The sequence below is a fragment of the Schistocerca gregaria genome, chromosome X (genome assembly GCF_023897955.1).
Source record: "Schistocerca gregaria isolate iqSchGreg1 chromosome X, iqSchGreg1.2, whole genome shotgun sequence".
Lineage (NCBI taxonomy): Eukaryota > Metazoa > Arthropoda > Insecta > Orthoptera > Acrididae > Schistocerca > Schistocerca gregaria.
In genome coordinates this window covers 21,021,025-21,048,744 of record NC_064931.1, presented here as the reverse complement: position 1 = coordinate 21,048,744, position 27,720 = coordinate 21,021,025, and the positions used below count along the sequence as shown (strand labels likewise).

Genomic DNA, 27,720 nt, shown 5'->3' with positions numbered 1-27,720 from the left:
TTTGTATTTAAAATCTGTTTATTAGAGTGCTTTTGGAGAGAACAACTGTTCTTTAATCTGATGTATACAGAAATAAATGAGAAGATTTTCCAATGTGTGAGCAGGCCACATGCAGTTGTCCATATGAGAAGCACAGATTTGCTAAATTTAGTACACACACTTGTATAAGTTCTCCCTGTGCTTTGTTGATGGCTACTGAAAATGCTAGTTGCAGCAGAGACTGCAAATATTTGAATTTGAATGGCATATCTGTCAAAATTGTTGGAATGTGTGTCAATATTCTCATGCAAAATTTCCACTCAAACTGTAGCTTTGATGATACTGCTCATCATTTCCACTGAAATAGTGGTACTGCTGCAGACTTGCAGTATATTTGTGCTTTAGTGAAGAATGATAGACATGCCAATTTTCAATGTTGAAACATGCAGCAGCATACCTGACAAATCAAATGAATTCAAGAATTCAGTTGGAAAGTTTTATTGACACCTTCATTTAGATTCATTACAGTATTGATCGACTGATAAGTTGTTGCTTTGTCTCCTATTTTGTTTTGAATGCTGAAACTGATGGCACTGACATAATTGCTTTTGGCTGCTAATATAGCACATGCGATGAGCCATTGACAGCTTTTATAATTCTGTGCAATATTTAGGAAAACTTTGTGAATCAATTCATCTATGGTTGCTGTGATTGTATAGAAGTTGGCAGTGTGATACAGTTTGTAGATTCAACAATTACCATTTTCCCATTCTCAGTATCCAACAATTGTATAGCGAAACATTTGGCGGATGCTTTGTGTTGTAGTTACACATGCATATTGGTCAACAAAGCGAGCATCTGTACATGTCGCCATTATACTGAGTAGTTGAGACATGCGCTAAGTTCATCAGTGGCTACTGGGTGTAGTATAATTTGTAGAGTTTGTTGAAAATCACCAAACAGTACAGTGAGTGAAGAGCTGTTCCTTTCCTCTCAAATCTTTGACTGTATGATGAACCACTTCTGATGCTTTTTGTGTGCTTTAGTAAATTTGTCTCATATTATTAGTTGACATGACTGGAGCACTTTACCTATTCCTGAATTTTTGTTGGTATTTCAAGTTGGTATCTGAGTGATTTGTATTACCAGTGGTAGTTTGAGTGATGAATGTGCTGTTTGGCCACCATCCAAAAGATTTGGCACAGTTCCAGATGTCGCAATTGTCAGTGCAATATTTTGTAATGATTGTATGGTTACCAAAACAAGTGAGGTGAGAAAACTTTTTCCCATGCCTCCAGGTGCATCTAAGAAACAAAATCCATTGCTTTTGCTTGTAATTACATGCAGAACTGTCATACAGTATGTGTTGTTCTGGATCTAATTTCAAAAGATTCACTTGAATGAATATACCCAATTCATTGACATCAAAATGTCTTTTTCATTACAAATCATGATCAAAGATGTCATTTGCAGATCAATATGGATTTAACCATTCCCAACCAACCAGTGCCTGTTTGCAATTGACAATTGTATGTTGTCAGTTTAAATCAGTGTCTCATTATACGTGTCTGGCATGAAATGAATGTTTCAATTTTGATTTGTAGCAGTCAAGTGATTCAGGGTATCTTCACTCATGTACTCTTAGTATTTTTCCTCAAAGATTTTTTGGATTGTATGGGAAGCACATTATCAGTATGATCACAAATAACATCAACATTTGCTGTGGTTGACCAGTATTCAATGAATCAGTGAGTGTAATGTCCCAGTGTGCATAATTATGGAGATTTAATTCTTGGCCAGCTTCATGGTAGGTGGCACATACTTGACCAGTCACTGTTCTCAGTTCTTGGTAGGCTGTTGATCCACATATGTTGTTAAGAATAACTGTAAGTAAAAGTATTCTGCATTGTTTCAGTGAGTCGAGTGCAGACAGCCCAAGGTATTGGTTGAATATAAATTGGGATGTCCTGAAACTACTTTTCGTTGTTTACAACATCGATATTTGTTAGCTGATGCAGTCCACATGCAGTATGTTGGCACTTTATAGTAAAATAGCATCTTATCATACATATCACCACACAGTGATAAACATGCAGTTAATGTTGTTGGTGTCAGTGTCAGTGCTCTTGCATATAAATTTTCAGTCGTCAAGTACAGGTGCTATCCATTTTTAAGTTGCACTGCCAAATGAAAAAACTGCTGGATTTCATTCACAGATCAAAAGTGATAAAAAGCACCATACTGCTTCATCCTACTAATATAGGGTCCTAGTTGATATTGACTGATTTCATTTATAGAGGTTGTCACATTTCCAACCACAAAAACTACCATATCACTTCCTGTGTTGACGTATTTGCAAATGTACTTGATCAATTTCATGAAATTGCAGCATTCAACATTTGTGTGTGCTTTATACATTTTCAATAGTAACATTGAATATGGTGCACCCTAACAATTATCAACTTGAGTATCATTGTTTTGAAGTGATGGATTTACTGCCATCTCCAGTTGCATATCAACAATATAGCGTATATCCATCATTGCCATTGATAGTCTCAGCAAGTAAACCTCTTGGATATCGTTTCATGCATTTCCCTTCAGATGTGCATGGTGAATTGTTGTTTGAGAAAACCATATGGACTGTAAACCATCTTTGGTGACAGCTTCAAATAAGTATGAATAGTACTGACACCAGGTATTTCTCCTTAAATGACTTGATCAATTTGATATGGTGTGACTTTTTTCTTCAAAGAAATCAAAATGTCTGCATGTGGCAATCCTCTCTCTTGCCATTCAATAGGATGCATCCATCTGTGTGTTTATCTACAAACATGATGCTTAACAATGAAACCCATCAAACATTTCAATTTTTTTTAAGACGAGCACTAAAATATGACAGTCCGATTTTGATTGTTCAGTTAACAAATGTTCTTTTATTTCATCCCATTTAGGATTGTATGTGAATGTATAAAAAAATCTAAGTGGCTGTATGCACAAATGTATGTCATTGCATCATGTAGATATTCATACATATCCCCTTGACTCCCTGTTAACGTGGCCGATATTGTGACCATTTTCTCCTAATTCACTGATATTCACATTACCGCCATTAACAACTGCATCACATATGTGAATGTACTCTACAGAACACAATTTCATCTGATTTAATTAAATGTAGAAGAGTCATTTGTTTTTCATTTTCGCATACATATTGATGATTTATTGATGGAACAATTGTCATAATTTTCTTGATAGGATTATCAGCATTTTCAGAAATTATCAATCAGTGTATAGTAATTCATGACACTGACTTTATTATTTGTTTCCTCATCTGTTCATGAATTTCTCAGTTTGTTGTTACTGAGATTCATCTTCGTGCCAAAATAAAATCCAATATTGAAATCCATCATATGTGTGGTGAGCTTCTGAGACTCGCTGAACATCATGATTTATGCAATGAAGAACTGTATTACATAAGTTAAATTCTTTATGAACTGTAACGATCACAACTTCATCGGTTGTCAGTGCATTTTATTGTCTTCTGTGTTGGCCACCAAGTGTTTTGTTTACTCTAACTACAACTTTGTACTCATTGGCTGGCCTTTATTAAAGGACAGTTATGAGCAATAGAATTAATTTGTTGTGATGACTGAATAAAGTTTGTAATTCAGTGACAATTTCTCATTGTGTGCCCATATTGACTCAACAATGTTGATCATCTTGTTCATCAGTGTTTCCCATGGAATAAATTTGAAGAATTCCATGATGTTTATTGGCAGTGACCGTAATGATCCTGTGTGGTGATAAATTTGCATATGAACTTTGGATGTTATCATGTAATTCGCAAGCACACTATTTGTTGCACTAAATGATGTCATTCGAAAACAAATTGTATATGTTTGCCAAGAAATGTTTAGATTGGCTAGTCACACCCCATACCAGTGTTGATAATGATGTTAATGGTGAATGTAATTCTGGCAGTTTCACATTTCTGTCCTTGCAGCACATTCGTGGTGTTTCATTCTTAAATTTTTGGGTGCATAATTTAACAATTTCTTCGGTAACCACAATTGGATGAAGACTATTCATAATTAGCATTTTAATGGAATGCACTAAGATGGAAGTCAGCATGCAGAGTTTGCTGGATCAAGCAGTATTAATCTCGCATCATGTTGCTCAGTTGTTTCAGACAAGCAGGCGTGAGCATGGAATACTTGTGCCATTTTCAATCTTGCTTCCCATTGCTTGCCTGTTTCCAATACTCATGATGCCTTTATCATTTGTGCTACAGACTGTATATCTTGATCAAAATTTTGTTGTTTGGGTGGCGTAATTTAATTTCCAATCAAAGTAAAGATTTTTGACAACTATTACAAATTTACTTGGAAAAACCAAAGAGAATGACTGTGATCCATATCTAACATCAACAGGCAATTGGAGTTTCTCAGTAAACACCGCTGTTCATACCACATTTGAACTGAAAAGTCACTGCTTGTATTTCATTCAGTTCAGTTGCATCACACATGCACTCATACTCTGAAAACATATGAGCTGCCACTAATCTACGTAAAAGACATACATTTGTTGAAATGACTCATGCACAAGTTACTGTAAATTGGTTGTGCAAATTCAGAAACCTTCACCGGTGTGCACACAACAACTCATACCAGTTTCATTGCCCTCAGGTGAATGGTATAGGAATACACATGGGACAAAGAAAGAAATATGCATTTTATGCATATAAATTATTACATGTATTTGGAGGAGAAAAGTTGCATTTCAGTTCCTCCAATTGTAATAGGTGTAGTGGTTCTAAATAATAATTCCCTAAAGTGCAGTTAGTTGTGCATGGTAAAAAATATTTCATGTGGTGAAAATGCACACAAATTGATTGGACATAACTTTATTGCACATTTTTCTTAACTGAAACTACTTTCCAAAGAACTGAAAGCTAAAGGTATCAGAAAATCTTCTGAAACTCCGATAGCTCAGCTGCATCAAAAACAACTGAAACATGCTTACAGATTCATAAGTATTACAAGCTTGTAAAAGCTAAAGCTGTAATTAACCAGAAGGTTGGCTCGAACACTACTGTGCTGTACTAGCATGGTTTTATTGGAGATGGCGTCCTGTTGCCTCACTCCGACTGTAGAACTGACTTACATGGCCAGTTGTAACCTGCCCAGATAACCGCATATGAGTGTGACTTCCAGGGTGTGGGGAGGTGCACCAGTCACAGATTTAATGTACTTGGCAGATAAACAATGAGGGTCAGTGTGCTGGACAGCCTAGGTGTTGTTTTTAGGCAATTTCCCATGACAGTCTAGGTGAATACCAGGCTGGTACCCACATCCCACTTCAGCTATATGATTTACAAACATTCAAAACATATTTGCACACTTTCACAAGTTATTGCGCTAGACACGGACTGAAAGGGTACCAAAATTCAGTCCTAGCAAGGAAGGGGTGGTAACAGGAAAGGTACTTGGCTCCCTCTACAACTAACATTCCCAAATCCAAAAAATTAACGTGTCGATCCCATGAAGATATAGGATAAAGGCCATGAGAAACAAGACAACCCAGCCAGTTGTAAGGGGACCTTCAAGTTAATGTAGATTCTTAACCATGATCCGTAGCTCAGCATTTTTACATCAACAAACTTTCCCAAGGATCAAAGAAGTGATATATGATAGATAAAAATGCTGGGAATAACCAGGGATCATAATTGAGACCTTGGGATCCATAGTCTGGCTCTGAAACACTTAGCCAAACAGTCACTTCATGAAACTCTTTAAACATGATAGTGCTTGCTGCAAGGAAGTTCCAAAATACAGAAATTACAAAATAAAGGCAAAGGAAGTGCACTGTTCTTATCCACGAGGACATAACCAGATTGCAAAGTAGACAAACATGAAGGAAAGAAATACATTTCTTAATATATATTCCAAAAACACTGCAGAATAGATTGCAAAGTAGACAAACATGAAGGAAAGAAATACGTTTCTTAATATATGTTCCAAAAACACTGAAGACTATTAGTGTGTCCATAGTAGCACTAGAATGCAACAACTCTCTCCAAAGTACATAGCATAAAAGCACAGAACTATATTCAAAACCCAATGCTATTGCTGCCTGGTCTGATCAGCAGATCAGTAGTAAGGTGAACAAAGAAAGAGTAAAAACACTGTAGACCTTTACAAGGTACCAGTGTGTTTGCTAATATAAGGCTAATATAAGCATTATAAATGGGCCATTGATGCTTGGTGACATCCTTGAGAAGGAAGATCATGGTCCTTCCACAATAGTGCATAGACTTACTGTAATTTTAAGCATATAATCTGTTATTTTTTATGTCACTCATTATGGCCTTTTCTTTAATTTGCAGGTCTACAGGTTGTGCTAAACTCAATTCTTCGTGCCATGGTGCCTTTATTACATATTGCTCTCCTGGTATTGTTTGTTATTATAATCTATGCAATAATAGGCCTGGAACTATTCTCAGGAAAGATGCATAACACTTGTTATGATAACACAACAGGTAGGTAATGCTACAAAATGTGTGTTAACCATAAAATTGATACATGCAACAATGCAAATATACTGAAGAATAAATTTCCTTGAGACTGAGAACCGTATGTCCACAAATCAGCATGGTTTTAAAAAGCATCACTTGTCCAGAACTCAGTTTTCCCTTTTCTCACATGATATGTTGCAAGCTATGGATAAAGGATACAGGCAGATCCCATATTTACAGAACAGCAATTGACATGGTGCCCCACTGCAGACTGTTAACAAAGGTATGAGCATATGGTATATGTTCCAGGATACGTAAGTGGCTTAAAGGTATCTTAAGTAATAGAACCCAGAGTGTTGTCTTCAATAGCTAGTCTTCATCAGAGACAAGGGTATCATAAGGAGTGCCCCTGGGAAGTGTGATGGGACCCTTATTATCTTTTATATACATAAATGATATGGCAGGTAGGGTGGGCAGCAATGTGTGGTTGTTTGCTGATGATGTTGTGGTGTGTGGGAAAGTGTTGGAGGTTGAACAACTGTAGAAGGATGCAAGATGATGAGTTAGACAAAATTTCTAATTGGTGTGATGAATAGCAGTTAGCTTTAAATATACAAAAATGTAACTTAATGTGGATGAGTGTGTGAAACAAACTCATAATTAGTGGATACAGCATTAGTGACATCCTGCTTGACACAGTCCAGTTGTTTAAATATCTGAGTGTTACATTTGAAAGTGACTCAATATGGGATGAGCATGTGACTATTGTGAAAGGGAAGGTGAATAGTCATTTTTGATTTAGTCGTAGAATCGTAGAAAAATGTGATTCATCTGTAAAGGAGACCACATGTAGGATGCTAGTGTGATCTATTGTTGTGTGCTGCTTGTGTGTTTGGGATCCATACCAGGTTGGATTAAAGGGAGACAATGAAGAAATTCAGAGACAGGCTGCTAGATTTGTTACCGGTAGGTTCAAATAACATGCAAGTGTTATGGAGGTGCTTTGGAAACTCAAATGGGAATCCATGGAGGGAAGGTGATTTTCTTTCCAAGAAACACTTTTAACACTTACGGTTCTGGTCTTACAGGTCACTACCACTACCATTGCCTTTGGCTTGGTTAAAATATCATTTTTAAGCTATAAATCAAGTGTACAAATATGCAGTTAGAACTTCAAAACATTTTCAGGTTTAACAAACGCAACCCTTTGCAGACACACATTCTGGAATTGATAGTGTTATACCTTGAATACGCAGACGAAGATTCAATTTAACATAATCATTACAGAAAAAAACTGTAAAGGGATTCTGCTATTCAGATATGTTAGCAAATATGTTATCGTACTGTTTATAATGCTTTGACAGCTAGGTTACATCTAAACAAACACACAAAACGTAAGATCAAAACAAAATTTTGCATACAGACACATGTCCAACATGAAATTTGCTGGACTCTAATTCTTGCATTCATTTTCTGATGTACCAGAAGGAGAATCTGCAATAACAACACAATCTGTGAAAATAACACTATAAGCATATGCAGCAACTCATGTTCAAAAAAGCTTAAAGTTACTACAATTTTCAGATGATATGTAATCTGAATTACCATCACAAACTTCATTTTCATCATCTACAGACTCGTCAAGGGCTTCGTAAATCATTTATCATTTTCTCCAAACATTTCTCTTCTTCACTGCATGTTTTGAGCACAAAATCAACGTAGAAGCAAACAAAATGCGCAAAACAGAGAGTACTCGAATGTCACCTAAAGCCTACCACACAAGAGACAATAATTGTTCAAGTGATACAGCTACTCTTCTATGAAGCCTCCCGATCTCACAGATGATTCTGGGAGCCGTAAAAATATATTTGACACCATGGAAAATCATCATAATTGGCATGATGTAATATTACGTTCACCGCACAATTTGATTTCCTGTAAGCGCTGTAATACTATGTCAGTGGCGTGCTAAGTGTTAAGAAAATTTAGAGAACCAGCATTTGAAGCTTATTGCAGAAATATTCTACTGCTGCCAAAATACATTTTGCATAAGGACCACAAAGACAAGGTTAGAGAAATTAGGGCTCATACAGAAGCATTTAGACAGTAATTTTTCCTTCACTCTGTTCGTGAATTGAACAGAAAAGGAAATGATTAGGAGTGGTTCAAGGTACCCTCCATCACTGCCCATATGGTGTCTTGCAGAGTGTTAATGTGGATGTTGATGTAGATGTAGATGTAGAAGTAGAAGTAGAAGAGCAGTTTGTATAGTTATTTGAACTTCATCATCGACAATAAGGAAGTACAGTGTTTCTGATCCTTGGTGATATCTGTAGAAAAATTACAGCCAGTCTCAGATCAGACATGAGTGGAGGCAATACATAAATCAGAATGTTCAAGCTGCCTGAGGGTTCACATTGATAAGAACTGTAATTTTTACAGCTCATCTTGAACACTTTCGTCAAAAAAATTCTCCAGAGTATCTGATTATGCCTGCAGGAGTGCAAAGAATGCTGTTTTACTTATGTTAGATGTGTCATCATTATCAGGTATAATGGTAGCCTTCAGTGATGGATAGAATTAGTTTGAGCCAATTAATTGCACACATAAAGAAATCTATGAATGATTAGAGGACACATTATTTATGAATCTGCATACTATATTTCTCCTTTGTTAGACAGACATAGCTGACTGGCAAAATAATACTAACAAAATTAATGAATTCTTCTTGGGAAATAAGCTGAGTATCATCTTCATTTTGGAGTGACATTTTTACAAGCTTCTCCTCTGGCTTAGTGTATGGGTCCTGTTGGATGCTGCTGTTCATCTGATTCAAGTATAATCATAGAACACTCCTGGCAAAGTTTTTGCAATATATCATCCCAAACAAGCTGAGATAAAAGCTGCTGTCTCTCTTCATTAGATTTTCGTGTCATTTCCATCATTTCCTTGATTATAGAATCCTACAGATCCCTAGTGCAATAGAGCATCTTTGTCTCTTGGAAGAGCATCTTTGTCTCTTTGAAGAAGTTCAATGCATTATCTTCAATGATCCTATGCTCCAGTACTGCTGACTTGTTTTTGTAGCCAACTTGGACATGCTTATCATGCACTACACATCTCTGTGAGATGCAGTATTGCATTTGGCTGATGTATTGGTAGTCAAACTCACACATGATGCTGCCTGTGTCAGTTGTCCTTTGCTGTAATGGATTTTTTGAGGTGTCCAGCATTTCCCTAATTTTGCATGCAGACAGAAAACTTTTGTTCATATTATGCTTTTCCAGGACCCAGCCAGTCTCACTGGTGTGGAGTCCAGCATGTGGTTGGAATCTCAGGCCCTAGCTGTTATCTTCTGCCTTTTCCTTTTCATTTTCCTTGTGGTAATCTGTCCAGAGAGAACATTTTATGTGTGGCACTGAGTCTCCACTCCTTCGGAATGTTTCATGTAGCTGTGCACTAGTGTTAGTGTGAATGTATGAGTCTGTGTGTGTCTTCTTGGGGTATAGCATGTGCCTGAGTGTAGTATACAGTTTCTTCTGTATTATGGTGTTCAAGAAAAGTAGAAAATTACTATCTCCTACTTCCATGGTGAACTCATGCTTTTGTGTATGCTGTTTTCTTTCATGTGACTACACCACAGAAGTTCTATCCATGTGTTGTGGAAGGACTTTGGCTTGAACAAAGAAGTTTCAAGTGCTGTTTCCTTGCAGTGCTTCACGTATGAGTTGGCAGTGAGTGGAGCCATGAAGAGCCTATTCTTACCCTCTCTTCGTATTCATGGACCTTATCCCCACATTGAAAATAAGTGGTAGTGAGTGTGTTTTGCGACAGTTGTAGTGTGTCCATGTCACAGTGCTTCTCTAGCACTTTTAGGGAGTCTTGTTTTGGCACCCATGTGAAGAGTGATGTGATGTCAAAGTTGAGCAACAGATCACAAATATCCAGGTGCATGTCTCAGAGCATTGACACAAACTGTCTTGAATTCTTGATGTGGAGACATTGTCCTGCCAATGGCTTCAGCAGTTGTGTTATACGTTTTGCCAAACTGTAATTAAGAGAATTTGTCATATCAACTATTGATTGTAGAGGGATTCCCTCTTTTTGTATTTTTGGAAGACCATAGAAACAAGATTGTGCTGATAGTCTGGGATACAGCGCATTACCAGTCGTGTCATATAACCCCAAATATTCTCAAGTCCTGGGTGTGTGTTTTACTAAAAACATGCCAAGAAGTTGTAAAACTTCGTTTGTTGTTGAAATAAAACAAAAGAAACACCATGTAGAATTATCAGCTACGTAAGAAAAGGTAGATTGCTATTTGCCATAAATAAGACACATTAAGTTGCAGAAAGTCACAATTAAAAGAGAGATAGAGAGCGTGGTTTTTTTTAGTAACATTTCAACAAGTTTCTTTTTTGTTATCATGTGGCAGAATGTTTGGATTCTATCAGATTCTGCTATTAGCAATGTGCTTTGCTCTTTAAGATTCCTGAGGACTAATGAGAATTGACATGTACAGCATCACATTAGTGTTTGGCCACCAATACATCAACCATACAAAGTGCTGCATCACACAGAGATGTAACATATGAAGTAAGGCAACCTTTGCCACAGCAAGTTGGTAATAGTGAAGCATAGTATCTTTGAGAGGTACACATTCTGCTGTGAAGAAACCAATGTGCTGTGTCATGCCATGGGTTTTGGGATTCTATGATAAGAGAAACAGAATACGGATGGCATGAAAATCTCTGTGACATAGGCAGTGCCTTCCATCTCAGGTCCACCAGGGACAACAGATTAACAAAAATTCACCAGGACTGTTCCCTGATTGGGTTTAATGCCCCATCAACATTGAGGTTATTAGAGCTTTTCCTGATTAAAACACTAGCAATGTACAGGACAGATAGGTGGTCTCAGGACATTATGTGTGGCCAGTACCTCACCACCTGAGACTCCCATGTCCAAAACCTTGCTACTGGCCTGACTGATCTGAGTCCAAGAGATGAAAGACATGACGTGAAATGAATAAACATCAGTGTCCAGAAAGACCCAGACATGTCAACAGCAAATTACAAGTTAGAAATTTGTTAAGATGTCACTCTTAAATGAAGGTATTACACAGCTGATTTATTGAGAAGAATTTATCTTTACAATTTGCTGAGAAATCCTGTATTTGCATAATAAAATATATGTCACAAATAGATAAAACGTTTTTCTATTGCTTTTAATACTTTATTCAGTAGAGATAACTAGGTCTGAATGAGTGTTGTGCTGTCGTTTTACAAATTCCCTGTTTTATCTTTTAGAGTTTCGTTAAAAAGAATTATGCAGAGCTCAACATCAGTTAAATTAATGTTGCCATTTCAACATCAAATTGTTATTTTTTATAGCTATCTTAAGTGTTTTGCTAACTTAGAAATTTATTTCCTGTTGGGGCTTGTTGGCATTACTAGTCTGAATTTTATCTTCAGCTCCACTATCACAGTACAGTATTCAAAATCATTCCCTTTTAGTCTCAATTAAATGGTCTTGATTCTACTTTTTGTACATATAACTATTCACACTTACTTTACAAATTCTGTTGTAACATGACACCACACTGTATCTATTCAAAGTATGTCCATTAAATTTTTAAAATGTTAAAGTGATGCTCAGAAAACTGTAACACAGTGCTGATACTGTATTTAACATTTAATTTTCTTGTGTAGATATTCATTTATTAAGATGTCATTATTTTGGATGGCATGTGTCCTTGAGTATGGTTGTGTGAATAAAACTACAACAGCTAAACTGATTTTTGCTGGCAACTGGAGCATTTGATTTCAGTAAACTTGTAGTCAACAATTATGTAAGAACTCCAGCACTTTGAGTTGTGGCAACTCAACCACTGCCTCATGAGCCAGTACATTACTCAAATTTCTTTATAATCAAAATACACTTTTCAGTATTTGTTTGGGTGATAATAGGAGATTGTCATTGTGGCTGTTGCTGATTTTTATAATGATAGAGTAATTTGGTGGGGGAATCAAAAGATGGGAGTGACATTTGTTAGTTTTCAATAGTTCTTTACAATATTATTTTTTATTATTTTTAAAATATCCACAAGCAAGCAAAGATACACACAATTTCCTTGCCACATAGCAAGAGACACTGAACAAAATTTGTTTTCCTCCATACTATTTATATCTTTTCAAATGAAAGAACCTTATATTCTGAAAGACAACAGTTACCACGTTTTTATACACATGTATGTCTGCTGCTGCCTGGCAGGTTGGAGTTTTTTCTATCTACATTTGAGTCTAGATTAACTTTGAAAACCTTTGTCATATTAATTTAGTTATTCTTTGAAGAGACATGGCTGGCATAAAAACAGACAATACTTTTACAGATAAAATGATGCGTGATCCACATCCATGTGGGAAAAATGGAGAAGGTGGTTTCCAGTGTTCTGAACTAGGTCCAAATATGACATGCAAAGAAGACAGCTGGGATGGTCCAAATTTTGGAATAACTAATTTTGATAATTTTGGCCTTGCTATGCTAACAGTTTTTCAATGTATAACTCTGGAGGGTTGGACTGACGTTTTGTATGATGTAAGTAAATCATTATTAAGGTAACTGTAAACATTGTATATATTTTAAAATTTTTTCAAGAGACTAGCCACTTAATCTGTGTATAAAGAATGCTATTGACTTGGGAATTTCTATTTGTCCCTAAGATAACAGAATGATTTAGTTACAGCTGTCAGTTTTGTTTTAGTATTATTAAGTGTATGACTCTGATATGAAGCAGTCCTCTGACTGTTTGTCTTTATCCATGTAAAAAAGCAAGATGGCTTATTGGAGACATTACAAACTTCTTGCATATTTAGTTACAGACATGAAAACTTTTTTTTTATCACAGATTGAAGATGCGATGGGAAATACGTGGCAGTGGATATACTTCATCTCAATGGTTATTCTCGGAGCATTTTTTGTCATGAACCTAATCCTTGGTGTCCTCAGTGGGTAAGTCTTTTGCAGAAGTAGTAAAGTATGCTGACATCTGCAGATATTGTGACCAATCACTAAAATTATGATTCCATTGCCGTAGATGTGTAGGTATGAGTACATTGAACTTTTGCAATTGTATGCAGTTAAAAGATTAGATTTCACGTAAATTTTAGTGCATATTATTTCTTGTGATTTTGTTTAGCTGTTTCCTTTTCTCTTTTTCATTTCATAAGAGTTCACTTAAATTAGGCCAAACAGCATTACATGAAAAACTAAATAGAGAATAAATTCTGCTGGAGACAGGATATTCTTTGACAAAGATTACAGCAATTCATGAGAATGTATAAGTGTTAGTTACAACCAGAGCCCTTAAGTGCATCATATTGCTCATTGCATTTACATACCTAAATATGTAATGACATTAATGAGATGATATATTATCAAAATGTAAAGTATAAATGCAAACAGAAAAGAACCAGTAACGTAAGACTGTAATGATTGCCAAAATCATGGCCGATTTCATCATATATTAGTACTACACCCAAAATAAATCTCAGAGGTTAGTTGAAAAGCTTCATAGAATTATTTGCACAAGAGCAGAACAGTTCATAGTGGTCTGAATTGTGCATTTGGTTTAACAGACATGCTGAAGCTGGATACATTTTGTCCACTGCATTGAAAACAATTATTTTTGAAAATATAATTCCATTATATATTTGTATCCTTACAAATTTGTGTATAGGCATCAGCAGATCTCTGCTTGAGTCATGGAACTGTTCCTGGTATCTACACAAAAGGTGGGAGAAAATCTAGGGAATATTTACCAGTGGTGGAGCAAGTTACTGAGCCTAGCCACAGCATACATTCCATTGTTGATGGACATTCATGTCCAACAAATTTGCACTGTGGCAATGTGTTGATGTCATATCTTCCTGGTAGAACATTTCACTAATATTCAGGCACTTAAACACAGTTGTTAAAAGCAAATTTTTCACCATAGACCAAAAAATTGTGTCACTGAAAAACCAGACATGTACAATAGTCACTATAGTTGCCACAAGAAATGATGGTGATAACTGATAATCATGCCTTTCAGAATATCAAAGTCAGTACAGGCATACAAATTGTAATTTTCCAGTTGACATGCTGTTTTAATATACTTTCCACATTACAATTGCTATTGGCTAGTTACTCATAAATGTTCATCAAATGTACAGCATTATGTTGAGCTATAAAACGACACTGGAAAATTGTGTTAAATATGTAAATGTTAACTAGACTTTGGATCATCTTTACTTGTTAATTATGAATCTAAATAATATAAATAAATTGATTCCCCATTACATGTTAAAAAAAAAACACTTTTCTGGACCTGTCTGTTGTCTTTAAAATTTATTAAAAGATGACATACCTCTATTTTTCCTTGAAATCATTCACATAAAACTATATATTTCTAGCTAACCCATTCATAAATTATGTAATTTACCAATAAATAGTATACAAACAAATAGTTTTGAGAAAGACTTTTACTAAATTCTACTTTATCGTAGACACAAAAGTTTTGCAGTTTATTTTCATCTTTTAAATCTCCCACTCATAAATCTCTCACCCACAAATGGACAAATATTATGTCACAAGAACATTTATTGACTGAAAATTATTTCTTTTGATTGAAGTTCTTTAATTTTACCACACATATAACATACCTGAAATAAAATATTAATAATGAAAATTAGAAAATGTGTCTTTTTCTCTCTCACACACACACACACACACACACACACACACACACACACACACACACACACAAAATATCTATATATTATCCACAACCTGTATAGATAAACTGGCATTGTGCCAGCTGAGTAAACAGTGTTGGGGCTGCAGTTCTGCAGATTTATGAAGGTTGTGTCAGAGAGAGTAGGTAAGGGGAGAAAGGAGGCTTGAGGTGGGAGAGATGTTTGGGGAAGGGTAGCTGAAAACTCAAAGGGAGCCAGTAGGAGTATGAGACAGGGATGGCAGCATGTGCAGGGGATAGGATGTGACACATGGGCAACAGCACTGACGAGTTTGTGCAATGTGTGATGATGTGGGAGGGGTGACAGAGGATAGGCAGGGGATATGGTGGGGAAGTGGATGTGGGCAGGTATTAGTGGAGATTGAGGCCTGGAGGATTATGGGATGAAAGAGGTATTGCAAGGGCATCTCCCATCTGTGTAATCCAAAAAAGCTGGTGTTGGGATGGGGGTTTCCAGATGGCTCAGGTCATGAAGCAGCAATTTAAATTGAGCGTGTTGTGCTCAGCAACATGTTACACCATGTGGTGGTGTATTTGTACTTCTCTTGAACTATTTGTGATTTGCATATTTTATTTTTATTTTTTGCACTCAGAGGAGAAAGCTACTACAGAAATTTCATGGGGAAACCTTGCCACAATGAAAAACGCCTTTTGTTTAATGATTTCCATCCAACTCTTGTATCATGACTCTCTCTCTCTCTCTCTCTCTCTCTCTCTCTCTCTCTCTCTCTCTCTCTCTCTCTCTCTCTCTCTCTCTCTCTTCTCTCTCTCTGCTATTTCATGATAATATAAAATGAAGTGCATTCTTTGAACTTTTTCAAATCCTCTGTGTATCATATGGTGTAAAGATCCTATACCGTGCAGCAGTACCCCAGAAGAGGATGGACAAGCATAGTGTAGGGAGTTGCCCTTAGTAGACTTGTTGCATCTTGTAAGTGTTCTGCCAATAAAACACAATCTTTGGTTCACCTTCCCCACAACATTTTCTGTGTGATGCTTTGAGTTTGTTTGTTGGTAATTGTAATCCCTGGATATTTAGTAGAAGTGATAATCTTTAAATTTTGTCATTTCTTATGCAACGAAAATTTAACAGATTCGTTTAGATATTTATGTGGAGGACCTCACATTTTATATTTTTTAGAGTCATTTGTCACTTTGCACCACACAGACATCTTGACTAAATCATTTTGCTATTGGTTTTGATCTTCTAATGCCTTCACTAGATGTTAAACAACAGCACCATCTGCAGACAATCAAAAAGGGCTATTCAGATTGTTTCCTAAAATATTTATGTAGATTAGTAAAAGTAGAGGGCTTGTAGCACTTACTTGGGGAATGCCAGATATCACTTATGTTTCACTTGATAACTTTCTGTCAGTTACTACAAACTGTGACCTTCCTGACAGGAAATCAAATATCTAGTTGAATGACTGTGATGGTACTCCATAGGCACACAGTTTGATTAGACAGCACTTCAGGAAATCTAGAAATATGGAAACAATGTGAGATCTCCTATCAATAGCAATTATTACTTCATGTGAATAGAGAACTATTTGTGTTTCACAAGAATGATATTTTATGCAGTACGTGTTTGATAAACCTACTTTAAATTGATGTCAGTGACTTAAGTTGCTTCACTAGAATGAGTGAAGCTATCTGCTTCTACATTACTCCTGTTGGCAGCTGTTCTTTTTGTTTAATTGTGGAGTATTTAGTGCACCTTCTTTGATTAAGGAAGTTTGCCAAACCACATTCAGTAACCCCGCTTTAGTGGTGCTGTCATTAGTAACATTACCATAGCTATTGCACAATGATGGTTTTGATTGTTTCTTACTGCTGATGTACTTCAGATATGTCCAGAATCTCCTTGGGTTTTCTGCCAGATTTTGAGAGAGTTTGGTTGATGAAGTTATTAAAGCATCTCATCCAAACAAAATTTCGAGCTTGTGTTAAACATTGCCAATCTTGGATATTTTGCACTATTTTAAATCTGGCATGTTTCTTTTTGTTGCTTCTGCAACAGTTTACTGGACTGTTTTGTGTACTGTCCTGTCAGCATCTATCACAAATCCACAAGTATTTTCAACAGTATCAATGCAGTCTGTTCTGTCTCTTATTAATTTACTTGGTATGAATCTCTCTGCTACCACCAATACTGTTTCTTTGAATTTAAACCTCATCTGGTCTATGCTTGCACAGTTAGTGTGCTTTTTAAGATAAATATATGTAGGTATTTTAATTTAATCTCTTATACCAAGTCATTTTTCCTTGTCACATCTAGTTTGTCTTTGTATACATCCATTCATTGCTCCCTCCCTCCAGTTATGATGTAGCTGGAGTTGTTAATTTGTGTTGATTGTATGTACCCTAGCACAGTTCCTCAATTCTTCAAAAATTCATCTTGTACAATGGTAGTTCAATTACTGTCTATTTATAATTTTGATTAACAGCACACAGATATCTGTAAATTATTAATTGTTAGTGTTTAACACCTTCAAGAATCAAGGATAAGGTATGGCTTTTAATAGACAACTTACTAATTCAACTCCTTTTGAAGCAGAAGGCTGTGGCCACAGAAATCATTGCACTGATGCTGTTGAAAGTGCTTTTAGATCTGCAATAGATGCTGATAGAAAATAATTACAAGTGAGTTGTGAATATGGCATGCTGTAAATCCATAATTATAACTGAGGTATCACAGTCAAGTTCTTACTGAAGGAGAAAATTTTTCATAGTAATTTGTGCTTTTTGCAGATGTAATTTATATTTAATTACTTGTAGTTCAATATATTGTGCTAAGTTGCAAACTTTAAAATTGTACTATGTTGATGGCAGTATCAGTCCAGTAGTGTCCTCTGTAAAGTATTAAATTTGTTTCAAACAACATATTTTGCGAAGAACAACTATGTTCCTTCACAGGATTAACAACTTCAGCCATACACTTACGTATATGTAATTCGTACATCTCTGCCATTGAGTGAACATTGGTTGTGTAAAATATATTTGGGTTAGCTCTTCTGTTGTAGTCTGACATAGTCTGGGAAACCATTCATTTATTTCCCCTTACAAGTTGTTTTCACTTTATTGGTCAAATCTATAACTCATGTCGTATATGTTATCTAAAATTATGTGAAGACCTAAAATATTTTTTACAGCTCACTCATTCTAATGTTAACTGTTGTAAAGAATATTGTAAAATACAAATTTTAGTAGAATATAACTCACCTGTAAGAGATGTAAAGTGTTTTTTAGCAATATTGTGACCTGGAAAAATTCACTCCTGTAAGGAAAGTTAAGATCAGGCTAACTCCAGCACACATTTACATTTAAGCAGTCATTCTTCCTGTACTCCACATGCAATTGGAAGAAGAGAGAATCTAACATGTTCCTGGTACAGATATCCACATCAAATATCTCTTTGCCCAAAAGTGGAATGACATCTGGTGTGCTATTGCTCTCAGTAATAAACTCTGCACAGTCAAGGAGACTACTGAAGTTTGTTGCTCTTCCTTCAGCTCCTCTCAGAACGAGTCCACTGTGTTTTGATGTCTACACATTGGTCATATCAGGCTCACCTGTTGTTTTCTCTTTGTAACAAACCACCCCTCAATGAGACTGTGGAGCCAGACTGACGGTATCCTATGTATTAATGGAATGTCCCTATCCTTTCACCCTTTGCCTCCCAGATACTTTGTCTTTAATATTAGCAGGTGAGTCTTGGATGGTTGAACTGGTCCTCGTTTTGCTCTGTGAAAGTGGTTTTTATTTTCAGTTCTAGGGTTTTGCTTTACTCCTGGAGCAGGGGTAGGGTGGTTGTGGTTGGGGCCCCTCTTCATGTTTTCTCGGTCTGGGACCCATGATCATTCCCACATGGTAAAGACCACTCTTTTATCCCTCTGTTTTTATGGTTTTTATATTTGATCTACCTTTCTAAGCTTTCTACTGTTTGTGTTTTAACTTCTTTGTTTTATACTTTGAGCCCTCTGACTGGATCCATCTACTTTTAGCAGACCCTCTCTCTTCTATAAGTAACTTTGCAATTTTGGTACTGATTGCTTCACTGTTTAGTCCCATAACCCCACTCAATCAATCAATCAATCAATCAAGAATCTAACATGTAGTTCCATGCTAAGTACCCTCTGCCATGGAGTTCATACTCGTTCGCAGAGTATGTATCTATGAGTGGGCTTCAAAAAGTAAATTACACATGATTATGATAGATCAAGAAACTTTGATTGAATGCTACACTACACTTCAAAGTGCTACAGATACATGACATTAGATGTTATTAGTTTTTGACATAGTTACTTAGTTTGTGTAAACAAAGGTCATCATGTTCTACTGGTGACTTAGTTCCTTGACAGTAGAGCTTCATTCCTTGATCATGGAGCCATTCAAGAACTGCTGTGTGATATCCTTATTGTTGGAAAATATCTTTCCTTCTCAGATGTTCTTACTCAATTGCCCTGGACACTGTCATATGTGGTCAATGTTGACAGCCTTCCTTCCCAATCAGCAATATCAGATCGGCATCCATTTTACTATGGTTGGATACACCATTGCATTTGGTCCATTGTTGCTGTTGTTGTGGTCTTCAGTCCTGAGACTGGTTTGATGCAGCTCTCCATGCTACTCTATCCTGTGCAAGCTTCTTCATCTCCCAGTACCTACTGCAACCTGCAGCCTTCTGAATCTGCTTAGTGTATTCATCTCTTGGTCTCCCTCTACGATTTTTACCCTCCACGCTGCCCTCCAATACTAAAATGGTGATTCCTTGATGCCTCAGAACATGTCCTACCAACTGATCCCTTCTTCTAGTCAAGTTGTGCCACAAACTTCTCTTCTCCCCAATCCTATTCAATACCTCCTCATTAGTTACGTGATCTATCCACCTTATCTTCAGTATTCTTCTGTAGCACCACATTTCGAAAGCTTCTATTCTCTTCTTGTCCAAACTAGTTATCGTCCATGTTTCACTTCCATACATGGCTACACTCCAAACAAATACTTTCAGAAACGACTTCCTGATACATAAATCTATATTCGATGTTAACAAATTTCTCTTCTTCAGAAACGCTTTCCTTGCCATTGCCAGTCTACATTTTATATCCTCTCTACTTCGATTATCATCAGTTATTTTGCTCCCCAAATAGCAAAACTCCTTTACTACTTTCAGTGTCTCATTTCCTAATCTAATTCCCTCAGCATCACCCGACTTAATTCGACTACATTCCATTATCCTCGTTTTGGTCCATATGCCACCAAAATTTTACAGTGAACCTGTCTGCAATTTAGACCATTTGCCCACAAGAATCATACGGTCTCACATACTCCAACTTTGGAGTATATTTACAGTTGCCCCACCATTTCACTTACACACTGTGAAACTCAGAATATGCACTCCATTTATGGATAGTGTGCCATGCTTGTAATGCACTCAGCATGAGGTGACATCTGTAACGTACTTCGTAGTGCCTACATAGATGTAGAAAACAAGTCTGCAGCCTCCTTCTAGCTCCTTAATTATATAATGTGTAGCTTCAAGCTAGACTTTATATTTCTTGCATGCATTTTTACATCTATAGCACTTAGCAAGACAATTTATGTATATATTGTGAACATAATTTGTAAATTTCATGAAAAATAGTTGCCTTTGTCTCTGTCTGTTATTTTCAATAAATTCATCTTACAACATTGAACAATGCAACTAAGCTGCTTCACAAGGGGCAGAAATATATTCTTTTCGACTGTTGTCCAAAACTTTATTCTTAAGTTTGTTCAGCTCATAAACACAGCAATTTATTTCCACTTCTAACATCACCAATTACAATAAAATCTTCTCAGTTCACAAGCTGTATCACTTCAAATGAAACAAGTGAGCTTTCAATATCTGTCCCAACCACCATCATCAGGAGTTAAAAATCACTGACTACTGGGGGCTGGCAAGGTGTTCCACTTATACACTGAAGAGCCAAAGAATCTAGTACACCTGTGTGTAATATCATTTAGGGCTTCCGCAAGCACATAGAAGTGCTACAACATGACGTGGCATGGGCTCGACTAATGTCTGAAGTAGTGCTGGAGGGGACTGACATAAAGAATCCTGGAGGGCTGTCCATAAATCTGTAGAGTACGAGGGGGTGGAGATTTCTTCTGAACAGCATGTTGCAAGGCATCCCAGATATGCTCAATAATGTTCATGCCTGGAGAGCTTGGTGGCCATTGAAAGTAATTAAACTCAGAAGAGTGTTCCTGAGCCACTCTTTAGCAATTCTGGACATGTGGGTGTTGCATTGTCCTGCTGTTATTGCCCAAGTTCGTTGGAATGCACAGTGTACATGAATGGATGTAGGTGATCAGACAGGATGCTTACAAATGTGTTACCTGTGAGAGTCATATCTAGATGTGTCAGGGATCCTATATCAATCCAACTGCACATGCCCCACATCATTATAGTGTCTCCACCAGTTTGAACAGTCCCCTGCTGACATGCACGGTCCACGGATTCATGAGGTTGTCTCCATACCCGTACACATCCATCTGCTCAATACCATTTGAACAAAGACTTGTTTGACCAGGCAATATGTTTCCAGTCAACAGTCCAATCTCAGTGTTAATGGGCCCAGGTGAGGTGTAAAACTTTGTGTCGTGCAGTCATAAAGGGTACATTAATGGGTCTTAGGCTCTGAAAGCCCATATCAATGACATTTTGTTTAATGGTTTGCACACTGACACTTGCTGATGGCCCAACATAGAAATCTGCAGCAGTTTTTGGTATGTTTGCACTTCTGTCATATTGTACAATTCTCTTCAGTTGTCATTGGTCCTGTTCATGCAGGATCTTCTTCCAGCTGCAGCAATGTTGGAGATTAGATGCTTTGCTGGATTCCTGATATTCACGGTACACATGTGAAATGGTCGCACGGAAAAATCACCACTTCATTGCTACCTCAGAGATGAGGTGTCCCATTGCTCATGTGCCAACTATAACTCCATGTTGAAACTCATTTAAATTTTGATAATCTGCCATTGTATCAACAGTAACCAATCTAACAACTGCACCAGACACTTGTTGTCTTATATAGCTGTTGCTGACTTTAGTGCCGTATTCTCTATACTTGAATATGCATGCCTATACCAGTTTCTTTGCCATTTCAGTGTGTCAGTATGATATCAGCATCTGGATCATTTCAGAGAGGGCTAAAGTGATGTGTGCAAAGAAGGTGAGTTGGGCAGCTCTGGCCTGCTGTGAGACCAGGTGATGTCAGTTGGCATGATGGACCAGGGCCACATTTGAAACTCTCATTCTCACCTTGCCACAAGCATCAGGCACCCATCTTTGCTTATGCTCAATATCCATGGCCCACCCCCATGCCCTACTAAGCATGTACCCCTTAGATATCGAGCAGAAGCAGAAATTGATGCTTGATTCTTGATGCTTGTAGCAAGGTGGGAGTAACAGTTTTAAGTGTGGCACCAGCCCCTCATGCCATCTGGCCTCACTTGGTCCCACAGTGGGCCCAAGCTACCATGAGGTGACCAACTTCCCTTCCATGTGTGCATTACTTTGTCCCTTCTTGGAAGGTTCCAGACACTGTTATTGCACTTATATAAGCAGAACACCTTGACAGCCCCACCAGTAAGTGATTTTAACAATTTATGATGACAGAGACAGCTGCTGAACACTTACGTGTTTTATTTGAAGTGACATGGCTCGTAAACAGAGAATGAAGCCTACCACTGTGAAAGACTGTGAGGGCATCACCAGTTACAATACATCAGACGCTCCATAAACTGGCCATACTGCATCCATTACCAAATGGTTACAGGCTACCTTTCACTGCTGCAACAATGTGGATGTGTGATCTGAATTAGAATGGGTTCTTCTTCTTCAATTTAATCACATAGACATTGTAATTATTCTTTTCTAAGCTTACTTCAGTTGCAACCCAGTAGCGAAAGAGATAAGTGTGGTATTGTATAAATCGATCCCAGATGGAGCTTGGCGCATACTGTTAGCACACTAATTTTTCTTCATCTGTTGAAATGAGACCCTTCTACTGAGAGCAACTCAGTTGTGAAAAGTAGTACCTTAATCTTCCCACATCTATAGTCATCTCATGTACAGGATGAAGCAGTTTAGTTGATATGATGAGCATGTATTCTTAAAGCTACACAAGTTTTTGCTCATTGCAGCTGGATTCTCAAAATTCTCTCTTAACTGACGCAAGTTATTGTTTGAAGATGAAGAGAAACTTATTAAATTTGTGTGATGATAGCAAATTGCAGCATGTGTTATGTCAGATGATGTCAAAATTTGATAATCATTGCAATCAATGAAACAGAAATAAATGGATAAAGACAATCTACCTGAAGAGACAGTGATCACGCAACATGGAAGTTATGAAATGACAGCTTAGGATGCATGCTTGTAGCATACGAGAAAGCAAAATTTTAAGTTTTGTTGTGTTTTTTAGTGTTAGTTTTAATTTACAACTTCGTAGTTTCTGTGTAGGATTTTGCTCATGTAAGTGATCAGAATTGTTTATGAAACATCTTCACCTGATTTTCAAGTTTTGGCCCATCCACTTCACATAGGTTGTAACTATAGACAAGTAAGTAATTTACACAATTTGTCTAGTTCCATTAGCCACCATCAAAAATATCAAGTTATTACTCTCAGAGGAGAAATACATTTTTGTAGAGTAATCTCTTCAGAAGTAAATATGATAACAGGAAGCCCTCAGTGGTATATAAATAATGGAAGGAGTGAAAGTATCAGCTTGCCACATAGTTGAGATTTTGAGTGGCCATTACATAATTCAGAGAGGAAGGAGGGGCAGTGGGAGAGAAATCGGGTGACATTGGTTGTGAAGCAGCTGAAATTGTTCCATTCTAATTTGATACTGAATAACTGGAAATGGTGCTCCTTTCCAACTGGTTCAGAGACTCATTTGGAGGATTGTGGGCATGTGTGGATATGATGTGGGGGATATGTTTGTGGTCTAGTGTAGGATAATGCCTGTATCTGAAGGCTTTAGTGAGTCATTCAGAATTCTGGCCAATGGATTGCTCATCACTGCCAGTGTACCATTTGTATGCTAATAAATCATAGCAAGGTGCCCTATGCCTACACTTTTCGAAAGATGATTTAATTATTTTTCTGCAGCAGACAGCCATATCATTGTAGAGGTAATAAATAAGAGTATCAGAACATCATATAATCATGCACCCTTACTGCACCTCCCACATCCAAAATGTAGATTTGCTTGTGTGATGATATAAAATTTCAAGTGTTGTTTGTATTGTACTTGTGTGTGTGGATTCTGCAAGAAGTGGAAACAAGAGAACCAATATCTGTTTTGTGCCATTTAGACACTATTGGCCCTCTTGTATATTGCCACCTCTGAGACCTGCTGCCCCACATACAGCATGTGAAATATGTGTTTTTGCTATGTTGACAACAATGTTAGGCCTAGGTGTGATGATTTTTGTGTACCATTGGAAACGGAGCACCATTTTATCCTCTCTTGCAAGATAAATATAAGCAGTTTTAGTAAGACAGCAAGTGGCAGAAGTAATGGGATGAGATTAAAATGCAGGGTGTTCATAAAAGAATGTACTTATTGGAATGATATAACTGTTTAATTTAGATTATTTACAGAAAATCATACGTCAAACAGAATGTAAGCTAAATTAGTTTTTCTTACAAATGTTCAGTATGTGCACCTTCAGTTATATGGAAGACATGCAACCTAAAATCCAATTCTTTCAACACTTTGGTTAACAAGTCTGGAATAATGGAAGCAATAGCCACTTCAATTTAGTGCGTCAACTGTGGCAAATCATTAGGTACAGGTGGAACCTAGACACAGCCTTATATAAAATCCCAAAGGAAAAAATCGCATAGTATGAAGTCAGGTGAACTTGGAGGCCCATGGAAAAGAACTCTTGACATATTGACCATTATAACCAATACAGTGGTAAATGTTCAACTACTCTCACACAGAGAGATACCAATGGGGAGGGACTCCAACTTGTTGCCAAATAAATTTTTCAGGTTTACCATCTAATTGTGCAACGAGCCAGTCTTGCAAAATATTTAGCTAAGCCACCCTTTTATGGTAGCTTAAGCAGAAAAAAACTGTCTGTACACTTCATGTTGGGACACAGTGCAGAAAACAACTAATTTTGAGGTATCTCTTCGATAATGTAGAGATTCATGAGGTTATTCTGACCCACAGATACAAACATTATGCATATTTACATTCCCACTTTAAGATAGTCATCTCATCACTACACTCCACATGATAAAGGAAGTAATCTTCCCACTACAAAACTTCACTTCCAAAGTTATAATGTGCACCATAATCATCTGGCTTTAAAGTAAGTTCTAATTGTAACTGGTATGGACACATGTGAAAACTTTTCTTAAAACCTTCCACACTTTGTCTGTGGCAAGTAAAGCTCAAGACTTGCTTACTGAACAGACTTCTTAGGATATGAAGGTAAGATGATCTTCTTGAGACACTTTTGGTCATTCCATGCCTTTTCCTTCACACACACAACCGGTCATTAATAAATTGACTGTACCATTGGTGGATGTTTTTGCACATGAGTGATCATCACAAACTATAAATGAAATTCACATTGAACTCAAATTACAGATTCAGTCTTGATAAACTGCACGATACAAAACACTCAGGAGTCACCATTTTGTGTATGTGGTGCTGCAAGTGGAAGAACAACAAATCTGTACTTGAACATGCACTTGTCTAAAACTGTTTGAATTGCTGTTTAATTGCGACCTTGAACCAACACACTATACTATAATGCTTACAGTTGATGCTATTGAATTTTGTGGCTGCGATATCCTTTTATGGATAGCATAGTAAAATGTTTATGTAATCAATTTACACAGACCTTCACTTATAGATAAAATTTATAGCTGTATTATTATTATTATTATTATTATTATTATTATTACTGTTATTACTATTACTACTTTTATAATCAAATTAATGACCCTCTCAGTGACATAAGAGGCAGTACTTATCCAGAAAGACAGACAGTAGAAGACTACTGCAAGTGAGCAGACGGTAGCAGAAGTGAAGTATGCATTGGCGGTCTATGTAAAATATAGCCATGAATTTTCTCTGCTTCAAGTCAACAACAGAAATTTTCTCAGAGTACAGCAAACCAAGAATAACTATTGGAAACTTGCAGTCCAGTGCCAGAGTGACAGCTTGCACAATAAAGCATTGCATGGGCAGTTTTTGAAGAAGATCGAAGGTAGAACAGATAAGGAAAAGACATGGTCATGGGTGACAATGAAACTGAAAGACTGATTTTAGCTGTGCAGAAAAAACTCTTCACAACTGTTACCATCAAAGCCAGAATCGAGATCAGCAGAAGACCCAAATTGCAGACTCAGAAGAATCTCAGGAAACAGTTGGCTACAGCTTGAGCTGTTGCAAAAATATTGCTTACCCTGATTATAAACAGAGGCACAATTTTGTGGCACAGATGAACCACAGGTACTTACACCAAAATCATCGTCTGCCAATGCTGTATAACTGGTGAAACCACAAGCCAGAAGAGAAATTTTTAAGACAGGCATGCCAAATTACTGTGGATTTCATACTTCAGACACATAGAATCCTGGAATACAATACATCATACATCACAGTTGTGAAAAAAAGGAAAGTGTGGATCACTGACACTGCCATACAAGATGCTAGCAGAACTGAGAGAGAGAAAAAAAAAACCTAGAAAAACTTACCAGACACAGGAACTTGAAAATTAGACTACTGTGACTTCTGGTGTAAACTAATGAAAGTGATTCCAGAAGCAATGACAAAAGAGTTTAGTGGGCACTTGTAAACCATTGACATTGATAAAATATCCATTTGCAACTACAAAAAGCCAATTTACTGTGATCTGCACAAATTACCCATGATATGTCACATAGTCCTAGATGCTTGGAAAGTGTCAGACTAGTGATAAAATAAGAAATACAGTATAGCGATCTGATTTTTTCAGTGATTATTGTTATGATGATGATGGGATGATGATGATGGGATGATGATGATGATGATGATGATGATGATGATGATGATGATGATGATGATGATGATGATACAGATAGCAAATAATCTGTATCAGTGGCATACTAGATTTTCTAGTGTTTATATATAGTACTTCAGAAAAAAATCTCATGCTGTAATTTAAAATTCACAGCCTTCCTCACTAAGTCCAAGCATTAGCTGTTGCATCACACACCTAATATGAATATGGAATATATATAGTTGAGTTTAACATCCTATGTACATGTATTATAAACTGTCTCTGTGGACAACATGTCTGGTACTGCTTGTAATTAATGTTCTCAAGTCTTGGAGAATATATGACTTGTGGAACGAAATAACAAAAC

General features: G+C 36.9%; 1 protein-coding gene across 18 annotated transcripts in view; it reads left to right on the top strand.

Moving 5' to 3' along the window:
• LOC126297395 (muscle calcium channel subunit alpha-1-like) overlaps nucleotides 1-27,720 on the top strand; it is a 1,224,415-nt gene that overhangs the window by 722,234 nt on the left and 474,461 nt on the right. For all 18 annotated transcript variants that reach the window (XM_049988154.1, XM_049988156.1, XM_049988157.1 and 15 more), the window contains exons 6-8: nucleotides 6,365-6,517; nucleotides 12,885-13,090; nucleotides 13,401-13,504. In XM_049988154.1, the coding sequence (XP_049844111.1) occupies nucleotides 6,365-6,517; nucleotides 12,885-13,090; nucleotides 13,401-13,504 (463 nt within the window). The remainder of the gene's footprint in view (nucleotides 1-6,364; nucleotides 6,518-12,884; nucleotides 13,091-13,400; nucleotides 13,505-27,720) is intronic.